At 42.6% G+C, this 13,792-nt stretch overlaps 1 protein-coding gene across 1 annotated transcript; it reads left to right on the forward strand.

Annotated features, from left to right (window-relative positions):
• The first annotated feature begins 5,351 nt into the window (after positions 1–5,351).
• Positions 5,352–8,903, forward strand: LOC119409302 (trypsin-2). Its single transcript, XM_037676171.1, has 6 exons — positions 5,352–5,431; positions 5,525–5,675; positions 5,763–6,013; positions 8,262–8,398; positions 8,519–8,620; positions 8,725–8,903. The coding sequence occupies exons 1-6, from the start codon at positions 5,392–5,394 to the stop codon at positions 8,770–8,772; spliced, it is 729 nt and encodes a 242-aa protein (XP_037532099.1). The 5' UTR covers positions 5,352–5,391; the 3' UTR covers positions 8,773–8,903.
• Positions 8,904–13,792: the final 4,889 nt, after the last annotated feature.

Here is a 13,792-nt window from a genome sequence, read left to right on the forward strand (position 1 = left end):
CGGACGGACGGACGGACGGACGGACGGACGGACGGACGGACGGACGGACGGACGGACGGACGGACGGACGGACGGACGGACGGACGGACGGACGGACGGACGGACGGACGGACGGACGGACGGACGGACGGACGGACGGACGGATGGATGGATGATGGATGATGGATGATTGATTGATTGATTGATTGGGTGGTCTGTAGCTCCCATTCATACAAACAATAAGATAAAGACCCAAAACATAAAAAATGAGGTATTAAAAATAATCAGTCAATAAATAAAAACAACACTAAAAGAAGAGATCAAGCAACAACTATGTTAGGGTACATAAACCAACTAACTTATGTTGTTCCTGCCAGGAGTGGCCAAATTATGCAGCTTATGACACAAGGGACAAACAAGTTATTTAGTCTTTCAGCAAAGCACCTCAACGAACAGAATCTAGTGCTCATTGAACTTCGCTGAAGACAGAAGACCGAGTTCAAGGGATAGCCCTGATTGGACATGATCACCCTGATCTTGGAGTGTGTCCTCTGTTCCACCACCTTCTCCACAGAGTCAAGGCCCAGTCCCATCACAGAGCCGATTCAGCCTGAGGATGTCATTCTTCCTAGTGCTGCCCTCCTCCCCCCTCAACACACAACACACACAAAAAATATACACTGGACACAATGGGCTGGTAGAACATATGCAGTAACTTAGAGTAGACCCTAAAAGAGGCCAGCCTTCTGAGAAAGTATATCCTGCTCTGCCCCTTCTTGTACACAGCATCCATATTTGCAGTCCAGTTCAGCTTTCTGTCCAGATGCATCCCCAGATACTTATAGGTTGAGACCACCTCAACCTCCAATCCTTCAATAATGACGGGCTGCAGACGTGGTGGTGCTCTGCGGAAATCCAGTACCACCTCTTGGTTTTAGTGGCATTTAGCAAAAGCTTGTTCTGAATGGACCAATCAACAAAGTCCTCCCCCAGGCCCCTGTACTCTCCCTCCTCACCCTCCCTAATGCATGCCACAGTTGCAGTGTCATCAGAGAACTTCTGCATGTGGCATGTGTCAGAGTTGTATTTAATGCCAGTGGTGTAGAGAGTGATGAGGAGGGGCAAAATCACTGTACCCTGAGGTGCTCCAGTGCTGCTGGTCAATGTTGAGGACTTAAAAGCCCCAACTGGGACAAACTGGGGCCTGTTGGTCAAATATTCCAATATCCAGCGCACAAGGTGGGCGTCCACAGATATCATGTTAAGTTTCTCCTGTAGAAGGCTGAGATCAACTGTATTAAAATCACTGGAGAAGTCAAAAAATAATATCCTCACCATACACCCACCAACATCAAGGTATGTGAGGGCACGATGTAAGAGGTAGAGAAAAGCATCCTCAACACCCACCTTCTCTTTGTAAGCAAATTGAAGGGCGTCTGTCACCGCCAACACTTGAGGACAAACAAGCTGAATGACCAGTCGCTCCAGTGTTTTCATCACGTGTGATGTGAGTGCAACCGGCCTATATTCATTAAGATCCCGGGGTTGGGCCTTCTTTGGAACCAGAACGATGCAGGACGTTTTCCACAGTGAAGGAACTCTCCCCAGCCTCAGACTCAAGTTGAAGATCTGCTGTAAGTTCCACTTTGTTCCACTTGTTCCTCTTTGGCGTAAGCTGTTGGGGGGGAAAAAAATCAGTTTTGTTGTGTGTTTCCTTGACTGATGAAGCCTTCCGAATCGAAGGCGAAACATTTCAGCACAAAATAAGAAACTGTCCAGATGACCTGACTGAAAAATGTTGGATTTTATACCTGGATTATTGAGCATGGACTTTGTTGTTTTCAACCAGTTTGACAAGACTGTCAACAAGGAAGAGGGCTGGCAATGGAGGAGGGGCGTACCAAAGAGACCATCTTATCGCAAGCAGAACTGGTTTGTTCCACTTTGGAGGAAGCTGTTGGGGGAAGAATCAGTTTTGTTGTGTGTTTCCTTGACTGATGAAACCTTCCGGATCGAAGGCGAAACATTGACGAGATCTTCTGTCAGGCATTCCCAGCAAACCCTCATGACACGTTTGGGTCTACCGGGTCTGTCTGGCATCTTCTCAGGCCATCTGATCCAACTCACTACCAGGTGGTGATCTGTTGACAGCTCAGCTCCTCTCTTCACCCAAGTGTCCAAAACAAATGGCTGCAAATCAGATGACACGACTATGAAGTCACTCATCGATCTGTGACCTAGGATATCCTGGTGCCAAATGCACTTATGGACACCCTTATGTTCGAACATGGTGTTTGTGATGGACAAATTACGATTAGAACAGAAGTTCAACAACAGAACACTGCTCAGGTTCAGATCAGAAAGACCGTCCCTCCCAAACATGCCCCTCCAGGTCACACTGTCATTACCCACATAGGCATTGAAGTCCCCCAGCAGAATAAAGAAGTCCCCATCTGGCGTACCATTCAGCATCCCTGCCAAGGACTCCAAGAAGGCCCGATACTCTGAAATGCTGTTTGCACGTAGGCACAAACAACAGTCAGAGCCCATCCACTCACCCAAAGGCAAAGGGAAGCCAGCCTCTTATCTACCCAAGAAAACTCCAACACACAGGCACCAAGTCGGGGCGCTACAAGTAGACCCATACCAGCTCGACGCCTCTCACCATGGACAACTCCATAGTGGAATAATGTCAAGCCCTTCATAAGGAGATTTGTTCCAGAGCCCATGCTGTGTATTGAGGTGAGCCCAACTATATCTAGTTGGTACCTCTCAACCTCACGCACAAGCTCAGGCTCCATCCCCACCAGAACGTTCCATGTCCTAAGAGCCAGCTTTAGTAAGCCAGGGTCAGAGCGCCAAAGTCCCCACTTCGGCCACTGCCCATGGCATCATACACCTGACTTTTATGGCCCTTCCTACAGGTGGTGGGTCCACAGGAAGGCAAACACATGCTGCTCTTTCAGTCTGAACCTGACCGGGTCCCATGGGTAGAGCCTCAGTCACCAGGTGCTCACCGACGAGCCCCTCCCAAGGCCTGGCTCCAAGGTGGGGCCCCAGAAACCCACATCCAGGCAAGAGACACTGAGTTCCTTGTTTTTTTCCTGTCCATAAAAGTCTTCTGAATCACTCTTTGACCGGTCTGTCACCTAGGTCCAATTTTTCATTCATTCAACCTTTATTTAGTCAGGTAAATCCCAATGAGCCTTGATGACTCATTTACAAGTGAGACCTGATTTCAACAAAGAATGATGACAACAATGGACAACAGCGACAACAATAGACAGTTATAAAAAAGCATATAGATTTTAATTTTTTTTAACGAATAGGATGGCTAAAAAAAGAAAAATAACAAAAAACAGCTAGATTCTAAGGCAAATGTAGAAAACTAAAAACAGGAACATGTCTACATTGGCCTGCATTTACCATGGGAGACCCAACCAGGGACAGTTATAATTCCCCCCGACAGCATAGCTCCTAGGATCATTCAGGTGCTCAAACTCCTCCAGCACAATAAGGTGGCAATTCAAGGAGGAGATCTTTGATTTTTAGATCTTTAATTTTTTTATGGTAAAATCAGACCACAGTTGAACAACTTATTCAACACATCCTAAAGCTTCTTGAACTGGCAAAAGTCTCTATGGTGTCCAAATGTAGTGGAAATAATGTATCATGCTGGTTTTGCAATCTTTACCGTACTTGAGCCTAAATGGAAACTGGCGGGTCAAAGAAGTGACTTCAGGTCATAGCAGGACCTCCACAGACTTGTACGCAAGTCACCAGGCATCATCACATATTTTTGTTTTTCTATTTGCATGCACACATCACTGTTAAACAGTGTAAATCTGGACTCATCAGACAAAATCACATTTTTTGTTCTACATTTTTATCTTTATCCTCTTTTGAAAGCTGAAGTCTTTAATTGGGCAGTTCCTCAGTATGAAATGTTATTCATGTATCAGCTGTCCTGATGTTTTGAAGTGGAATTCTGTGGGAAAAGTTTTTGTATTGAACGCTTTTTGAATTCTGTGGGAAGTTACAAATGATGAACATCTCACTTACCGTAGATAGCTCTTAAAAAAATAAAAAAGTTTGAAGAAAACAGGAATCAGACTGACAAGCTAATCTAAGCTATCTGCTCATCTGTCTAGCCCAAAATAAAATTTACATCTCTAAACCGAGGTTATTTAAAAAGCTATCTCATACAGATATATTGTATTATATATTTATAACCATATTGCAGAACTCCAATTTAAAAGACCTGAACTATCTGTTTTGTAACTGTTTAATATTAACACCACAAATTATTTTTGCATAGTGTGTTTGTGTATTCAAATGATCTAGCATTAAATAGATACTGCATAAAGTCATCTCACAACAATAAAGTCATGACCCTATAACTGAAAAGCAATTATCTACATCGAGCACTCATGATTTCTAGCCAATGTAAAACATTACACCTGAATGGAAAATATCAAACACCAGATGTGGGTGGTTCGATGCAGAACCCTCACCAGAAATTCTAACAATACTCTACCCAATCTGACAGAAACAGATGGTGTATTCACACATTGCCTTCACTTTCAAGGCTGTGACACCTCATCATCAGTCGTGTATGCTGCATTAATAGAACAGACAGGAAGTGCACATAAAACCTTACTGACAGGCAAAAACACTTGTACATAAAAGGGAGATAAATCTAAGTGTATTAAAAAAAGTTTAATATTTAATTCAACATTAACTAATTATTACTGTTAGTCCACAATAAAGCCAGACAAGTTCATCATTTACTTTTTGATTGTACAAAGTACTTAACACATAACACTTTAGTAAAATCTGTCTCTTGTCTGTACTCTGAAGCAACAATCAGCATCTAAGCAGCTGCTATGTGAGATTGGCCATCGGAGCTGCATTTGCATCTTGACATAATTTCAGGTGTTGTACTTCAATAAAACAATCATGTAATTTTAAGGTAAAAGGTTTTGTTAATTCATGATAAAGATAAAAGACAAATGAAACAGTAATATATGGCACCACATGCAGATGTTGTGCAGTAAAATGATCGGTAAGTCCATGTCATTTTAAAATAATTTCAGAACACATTTTGTTCAGAGTGGAAAACAATCAGAATTCAAAAATACATTTATGGATGAGGCCATCAACAAGATTTTTATAGTTAAATTGCTTGAAGGGGTTTGAAGAAATATTACGGGTGCACGTTATCAATTCTGAAGGGCAGCCTTTGGTACAAAAATGTTTGTTTTTCCAACATTCGAGACTGTCTAATCCAGGATTCTGATTGGTCAGAGATAACAGTAGGAGGTGACTTTGGCAGAAAAAACAAGAACTACTTTCCTATAAAAACCAGGGCTGCAGGTAAAGTTCTCTCATCAACAGGATCACTCAGCAACCATGAGGTCTCTGGTGTTTGTTCTGCTCATCGGAGCTGCTTGTAAGCAACTCTTTTTATTTGTATTCAGTTAGTCTAATGTCCAAGTTATAAAGCTCTCATTTAACACTTAATGTAATTCCTGTGTGTTTTCAGTTGCTTTGGACGATGACAAGATCGTCGGAGGGTACGAGTGCCAGCCCTACTCTCAGCCCCATCAGGTGTCTCTGAACGCTGGTTACCACTTCTGTGGTGGATCTCTGGTCAACGAGAACTGGATTGTGTCCGCCGCTCACTGCTACAAGTCGTAAGTGTACAAAATGCAATGTTCCTCTATATATCTGCAGGTTTGATTTACTGTGTTGCTCACTTTTAAGTGTTTCATCTGTTTCAGCCGCATTGAAGTGCGTCTTGGAGAGCACAACATCCAGATCAATGAGGGAACCGAGCAGGTCATCAGCTCTTCCCAAGTCATCCGCCATCCTAACTATGACTCCTACACCATTGACAATGACATCATGCTGATCAAGCTGAGCAAGCCCGCCACCCTCAACCAGTATGTGCAGCCTGTGGCTCTCCCCAGTGGCTGTGCTCCTGCTGGAACCATGTGCAAAGTCTCTGGATGGGGCAACACCATGAGCTCCAGTGAGTGCTGAAAGAATATTTTATAATTTACATGTATTTGTTTTGTACATGCATCCATCCTTTCTCTTCTGCTTATCCGGGGTCGGGTCGCGGGGCTAGCAACCCAAGAAAGGAGGCCTTTCCCTCTCCCCAGCCACTTGGGCCAGCTCTTCCGGGGGAATCCCGAGACGTTCCCAGGCCAGCCGAGAAACATAGGCCCTCCAGCGTGTCCTGGGTCTTCCTCTGGGTCTCCTCCCGGTGGGACGTGCCTGGAATACCTCACCAGGGAGGCGTCCAGGAGGCATCCTAACCAGATGCCCGAGCCATTTCAACTGGCTCCTCTCGATGTGGAGAAGCAGTGGCTCTACTTTGAGTCCCTCCCAGATGACCGCGCTTCTCACCCCATCTCTAAGGGAGAACCCAGACACCCTGAGGAGAAAACTCATTTTGGCCAGAACAAAAACCATACTGCTCCTCCTGAATCTGAGGTTCAACTATCCAACGGACCCTCCTCTCCAGAACCCCCAAATAGACCTTACCAGGGAGGCTTAAGAGCATGATCCGCCTGTAGTTGGAACACACTCTATGGTCCCCCTTTTTGAATAGGGGGACCACCACCCCAGTCTGCCAACCCAGGGGAATTGCCCCCGATGTCCACGCAATATTGCAGAGTTGTGTAAGCCAACAAAACCCCACAACATCCAGAGCCTTAAGAAACTCCGGGCAAATCTCATCTGCCTCCGGGGCCCTGCCACAGAGGAACTTTTTAACCACCTCAGTCACCTCAGCACCAGAGATTGGAGAGCCCAACCCAAAATCCCCAGGCTCTGCTTCCTCAGTGGAAGATGTGCCAGTGGGATTGAGGAGGTCTTCAAAGTATTCTGCCCACCAACCCACGACATCCCTTATTGAGGTCAGCAACACACCACCTCTACTATAAATAGTGTTGATGGCATACCGAACTGTACTGAGATGCCAAATGGTGGACCAGAATCGCCTGAAAGCCGTACAGAAATCATTCTCCATGGCCTCTCTGAACTCCTCCCATGCCCAAGTTTTTGCCTCAGGGACCACCTGAGCCAAATGCCACTTGGACTGCCAGTACCCATCAGCTGCTTCCGGGGTCCCACAGGCCAAAAAGGCCTAATAAGCCTCCCTCTTCAACCTGACAGCATTCCTCATTGCTGGTGTCTACCACTGCGTTCGAGAGTTACCGCCGCGACAGGCAACGACAACCCTGCGGCTACAGCTCCAATAAGCCGCCTCAACAATAGAGGCCCTGAACATGGCCCACTCAGACTCAATGTCCCTCACCTCCCCCGAAATGTGTTTGAAGCTCTCCTGGAGGAGGGAGTTAAAGCTCTGTCTCATGGGAGACTCTGCCAGATGTTTCCAGCAGACCCTCACAATACGTTTGGGTCTATCAGGTCTGACCGGCATCCTCCCCCACCATCGAAGCCAACTCACCATCAGGTAGTGGTCAGTGGACAGCTCCACCCCTCTATTCACCCGAGTGTCCAAGACATGCGAACGCAGATCAGATGAGACAACAACAAAAGTCGATCATCAAACTGCGGCCTAGGGTGTCCTGGTGCCAAGAGCACATATGGACACCCTTATGCTTGAACATGGTGTTTGTTATGGACAATCCATGACGAGCACAGAAGTCCAATAACAGAACGATCGGGGGGGGGGGGTCCTCCCAACCACACCTCTCCAGGTCTCACTGTCATTGCCCATGTGAGCGTTGAAGTCCCCCAGTAGAACAAGGGAGTCCCCAGGAGGTGCACTCTACAGTAACCCCTCCAAGGACTCCAAAAAGGGTGGATAATCTGAGCTGCCATTTGGCGCAAAGCACAAACAAAAGTCAGAACCCATCCCCCCACTCATAGGCAGAGAGAGGCTATCCTCTCATTCACTGGGGTGAACCCCAACGTACAGGCACAAAGATGGCGAGAAACAAATATTCCTACTCCTGCTCGGCGCCTCTTACCAGGGGCAACTCCAGAGTGGAAGAGTGTCCAACCCTTCTCAAGGAAACTGGTTCCAGAGTCATGCGTTGAGGTGAGTCCAACTATTTTTAGCAGGAACCTCTCAACCTCACACGCCAGCTCAGGTTCCTTCCCAACCAGAGAGGTGACAATCCACGTCCCAATAGCCAGCTTCTGTAGCTGAGGATCAGACCACCAGGATCCCCGCCCTCGCCTACCACCCATCCCACATGTTTTGTACATACTTATTTCATTCATACTTTTATGATATGTTTCAGCTGCTGACAAGAACAAGCTGCAGTGCCTGGAAATCCCCATCCTGTCTGACAGGGACTGTAACAACTCCTATCCTGGAATGATCACTGACTCCATGTTCTGTGCTGGATACCTGGAGGGAGGCAAGGACTCCTGCCAGGTATGGAACAAGTCAAATCTTTAGAGACTGCAAGCAAATTTAATTTGCAAATACAGAAGATCACAAATTATTTCTCAATTGTAAATATTATTAAAATAATTTGTTTGTCTTTGGTGTCAGGGTGACTCTGGTGGCCCTGTTGTGTGCAACGGTGAGCTGCAGGGTGTTGTGTCCTGGGGCTATGGATGTGCTCAGAAGGACAACCCCGGTGTCTACGCCAAGGTAAAAAATATTCTCAATATTTTAGCAACAAAAACTGTATTTTTTTTTTCATATATGTTGGAGATTATTGAACTAAAACACATTCACACTTTTTTTGTTTTCAGGTCTGCATCTTCAGCGACTGGCTGGCCCGCACCATGGCCTCCTATTAAACCAGATCCTTCTTCAGCCATCCAACACTGCTGCAGTTCTTCTGTCAGTCTATCTGATCTGATAGCTCTTGGTTTGTGCAGAACAATGTGTCAACAGATTTCCACAAATCAATAAAAATCTTAACATCAAACCCCATTTTCTTCTTGTCGTACTTTGCCTGTCCTGTTCCAGGTAGAGATGTACCTCTGTACATGATTGGTGATCTTACATAATAATGATATCCAAATATTCAATTATCGGTCCAGTTATTTTATTTTTTACCATCATTGTTATTTTTGTTTAAATTAGTTCTGAAAGCTTCTGTAAATCTATTCTCATATGTATTAAATTAGTGTATCCTTCTGTCATATAAATAATGAACATCATCATTTGCCAATATTGGTTAAACACCTACCACTTTACCACTGTATAAGTAATAAACGCGCCTGAAACCAGTGCATTACCTTCAGACAGTTAGGATTGCAATTAGTAAAGTTCTCCATCTATGGAATCTAGCAGACAAGTTGAATCATGGCTTTGTTCCAGTCTCCCAAAAAGCAAAGTAATCAAACATATACATGGGAGCTTTTGTCTGTCTGTCAGTCAGTCAGTCAGTCAGTCAGTCAGTCAGTTAGTCAGTCTGTCTGTCTGTCTGTGTACATTTGCAAACCCAAACTAATTGGCCAATAAAATGGATATTAAAATGATGCACTCAATTTTTTAAGCCCCTTTGACCTTCAGTTATGGCATTTAATTTTGCATTGTTTTCATTGACTGAAACAATGTCTGAACATTTGTTTGTGTTCAGAGTTACATCAATTCATTCAACCTTCATTTATACAGGTTAGTCTCATTGAGCCACAAGGACTCATTTACAAGAGAGACCTGCTTTAAACAAAGAACACAGATGAGGTACAGACAACAATATACAAGCATATAAAAAGCTTATAAAATGAAAAAGTAAATAGAAAAATTTAAATAGAAACGAAACAAAAACAGCTACATTGTAAAGTGATGTAAAATACTAAAAACAGGAACATGTCTGCATTGGTTTTTGCCGTGAACTTAGCAGTTGTTTAAAAATCCCTTAGAGAGGTCAAGTTTGAGAGCTTCAGATATGTTTACAAGGTGTTCCAGGATACAGGAGCGGAGTAGGAGAAGGCCCTTTTGCCAAGTTCAGTCCTCACTCAGGGTATAGTGCATGTACTAATGTCCTGAGAGTACATGCTGTAGCTGCACTCAAGGAGTGACATGTGGGAGGAGATATATGAAGACAACAGACCAAGAAGTGATTTAAAAATCAAAATAAACCAGTGAGAGACTGCAACGTTAATGATGACCAATTAACCAGTGAATAACCAGTGAATAACCAGTGAATAACCAGTGGCGTCTTCTGTAGATCGATTCTCATGGTATGCGTCCTGGTGAGGATCCTCATTGATGTTGATGGTTGTTTTGATGTGGGTCATGACCAGTTTTTCGAAGAATTTAGCGACTATTGGGGTGAGGGCTACTGGCCGATAGTCATTCAGACCAGTCACTGTAGAGCTCTTTGGGACTGGGATGATGGTTGTGGTCTTCAGGCAGGTGGGAACTGTTGCCAGGGTAAGTGAGGAGTTAAAGATGTTGGGCAGCACCTCGCAGAGCTGATAGGCACAGTCTTTCAGCACCTTCCCGGGGATATTGTCTGGGCCGGTTGCTCTGTGAGGATTAATCCTCCTGAAAGTACTCCATACTGTCCTGAGTGAGAATGAGAATGTAGCTATAGACTAAAAGTGACTCCTACCGCACTGGAAAGAGTTATGGGGATTCAACTGATCTCCTGGTTCAAAACTAGATTTAGCTCTCCATCAAGTCTGGTCAGCTCAGCAAGAGCCTGGCCTGTGTGAAACAGACCTAATAATCAATAACCCTGGGTTTTATCAATATCAAAAACCATCATAAATATAAGCAACATGTACATGTTTTATCATAATTACTATAGTAATATAAGTTCATAATATAAATACAATCAAGCTCATTATTTGAGTACTCTTAAATATTCCTAATATTAGCGGTCTTAATATTGCATCTTAGCACACAATATAGCAATAGCATTTGACCATTTCAATGTACCTTCAATTTAAATGCTTCAGTTTTAACACTAAGAGATAGTTACTTATTGCAAGAGGCTTATTTTTCATTATCCAGATCAATACAAATGCAGGTGCTCAGAAATTGTAAAAAAAAATACCATCTGTAACATTTAGTATAGAAAAGTATTAATGCTTGATAATTATTTTTTCTATAAGCACATTCAAATAAATGCAGCAATAGCACCGATTTATCACAGAGCCCAATACAATAACCTGGAGGCTAGCGCTGCATGACCAGATCCAGAAACAAACAAACAAACTCATCCATTTCCACTTTTAGAATATACAGTCAGCTGAAGGTTTTTTCACAAATAGAGACATCTAAAATTTGAGAGGCATATCTGTCAGAAATGGTAACATAGGCATTAGATAAGGAGTTTTCAGTGACTTAAAGCCTACAGTACCTGCAACAGCTAGCCTAGCCTCTCTCTCTCACATAGCCTGGTTGTGAGTATCCACAATCTGTTCCGAACCAGAAGCATGATCCGTACCATACAATAAGCTCTGGGCGCAGGAGAGTTGCGCCCAGAATGGTCCTATATCTTGTAATGAAGAGGAGCTAACTGTGCAAGTACAACTTTTTTACGAGAGTCAACGGGTCAAAGATTTTTGTGCCCCAGGGCGGAAATACATCATCAGTCAGAAACAATGTTTTTGAAATAAACAACTTTACTCATCGTTAGCTATAAAATACTTATCTTACACAACAACAAAAAAATAATACATACATATATTTTGAAATATTTTATTTTTTATTTCATTTTTATTTAAAAAAAATGTATGTCTTATTAAAGGTAATGTGATGAGTGATGAGTGGTGAGGCGGCACCCTAGGGCCCTTTATTGGTCATCCAATACAGGAACCAACCAATGGTGTGAGCTGAAAAAACAAATTCTAAGAACTTATGACAAAAGATGTCATGATCCACAGTGTCAAAAGCTAACAAAGAAACAAACTAACTTGAGACTAAATGGAAGCTGGCGTGTCAAAAAAGCGGCATCAGGTCATAGCAGGACCTCCACAGACTTGTACATGAGTCACCAGGCATCATCGCATCTTTTTGTTTTTCTTTTTGTATGCACACGTCACTGTGAAACAGTGTAAATCTGGACTCATCAGACAAAATCACATTTTTTGTTCTACATTTTAGTCTTTATCCTCTTTTGAAAACTGAAGTTTTTAATTTGACAGTTCCCAATTATTAAATGTTATTCATGTAGCAGCTGTCCTGCTGTTTTAAAGTGGAATTCTGTGGGAAGATACAAATGATGAACATCTTACTTAGATAGCTATTTAAAAATGTTTGGAAAAAATAAGAATCAAACTGACAAGCTAACGGTTAATCTAAGCTATCTGCTCATCTGGATAGTCCAAAATAAAACGTACATCTCCAAAACTGAGGTTATTTAAAAAGCTATCTCATAGAGATGTTAAGTGTCAGGATTTGTTGGACAGGAACGAACCCAGTAGTGCAGACAGGACTCAACTCGGCAGATTATAAAAATAAATATTTTAATAGTGAATAAAGAACAAAATAACAGCTGACGTGGCAGCAAGACTTACATGAAAAAACTGTAGGCTCAGAAGGAAACTCAGGAAGGACTCAGGGAGCTCAGGGGAGACGCAGGAGAACGCAGGAGAACACAGAGACCCAACGAATACGACCCGACGAGGAACAACACAGAACAGGAGGCTTATATACAAGGACAAGACAAGACGTGATTACAACAGCTGTGACGAGACAAAGGTGACACCAATTAAACTGACGAGGAAACACTAGGGAAACACAGACACAAACAGAAACAGCAAATGGTACCATCCTTACATTAAGTTATTGATTGTTTATAACCATACCACAGAACTCCACTTTAAAAGACGTGAACTATCCCGTTTTGTAACTGTTTAATCTTAACACCTCAAATTATTTTTGCATAGTGTGTTTGTGTATTCAAATGATCTAGCATTAAATAGATACTGCATAAAGTCATCTCACAACAATAAAGTCATGACCCTATAACTGAAATGCAATTATCTACATTGAGCACTCTCATGATTTCCAGCCAATGTAAAACATTACGGAAAGTATCAAACACCAGATGTGGGTGGTTCGATGCAGAACTCTCACCAGAAATTCTAACAATACTCTACCCAATCTGACAGAAACAGATGGTGTATTCACACATTGCCTTCACTTTCAAGGCTGTGACACCTCATCATCAGTTGTGTATGCTGCATTAATAGAACAGACAGGAAGTGCACATAAAACCTTACTGATAGACAAAAACACTCAAATATAAAAGGGAGATAAATCTAAGTGTATTTAAAAATGTTTAATATTTGATTCAACATTAACTAATTATTACTGTTAGTTCACACTAAAGCCAGACAAGTTCATGATTTACTTTTTGATTGTACAAAATAATGTACTAAATAACTCTTTAGTAAAATCTGTCTCTTGTCTCTTCCCTGAAGCAACAATCAGCTTTTAAGCAGCTGCTAAGTGAGATCGGCCGTCTGAGCTGCATTTACATCTTGACACAATTTCAGGAGTTGTACTTCAATATGTCATTTAAGGTACAAGTTTTTCAAATTCATGACAAAGATAAAAGAAAAATGAAACAGTTATATATGGCACCACATTCAGATGTTGTGCAGTAAAATGATCAGTAAGTCCTTGTCATTTTAAAAGAAGCTCATCAGACATTTTGGTCAAAGTGGAAAAAAATCAGAATTCAAAAATGCATGTATGGATGAGGCCATCAACAATTTTTTTATAGTTAAATTGCTTGAAGGGGTTTTGAAGAAATATTACAGGTGCACGTTATCAATTCTGAAGGGCAGCCTTTGGTACAAAAATGTTTGTTTTTCCAACATTCGAGACTGTCTAATCCAGGATTCTGATTGG

This window comes from Nematolebias whitei, chromosome 5 (genome assembly GCF_014905685.2).
Source record: "Nematolebias whitei isolate Nwh7 chromosome 5, NemWhi1, whole genome shotgun sequence".
NCBI lineage: Eukaryota > Metazoa > Chordata > Actinopteri > Cyprinodontiformes > Rivulidae > Nematolebias > Nematolebias whitei.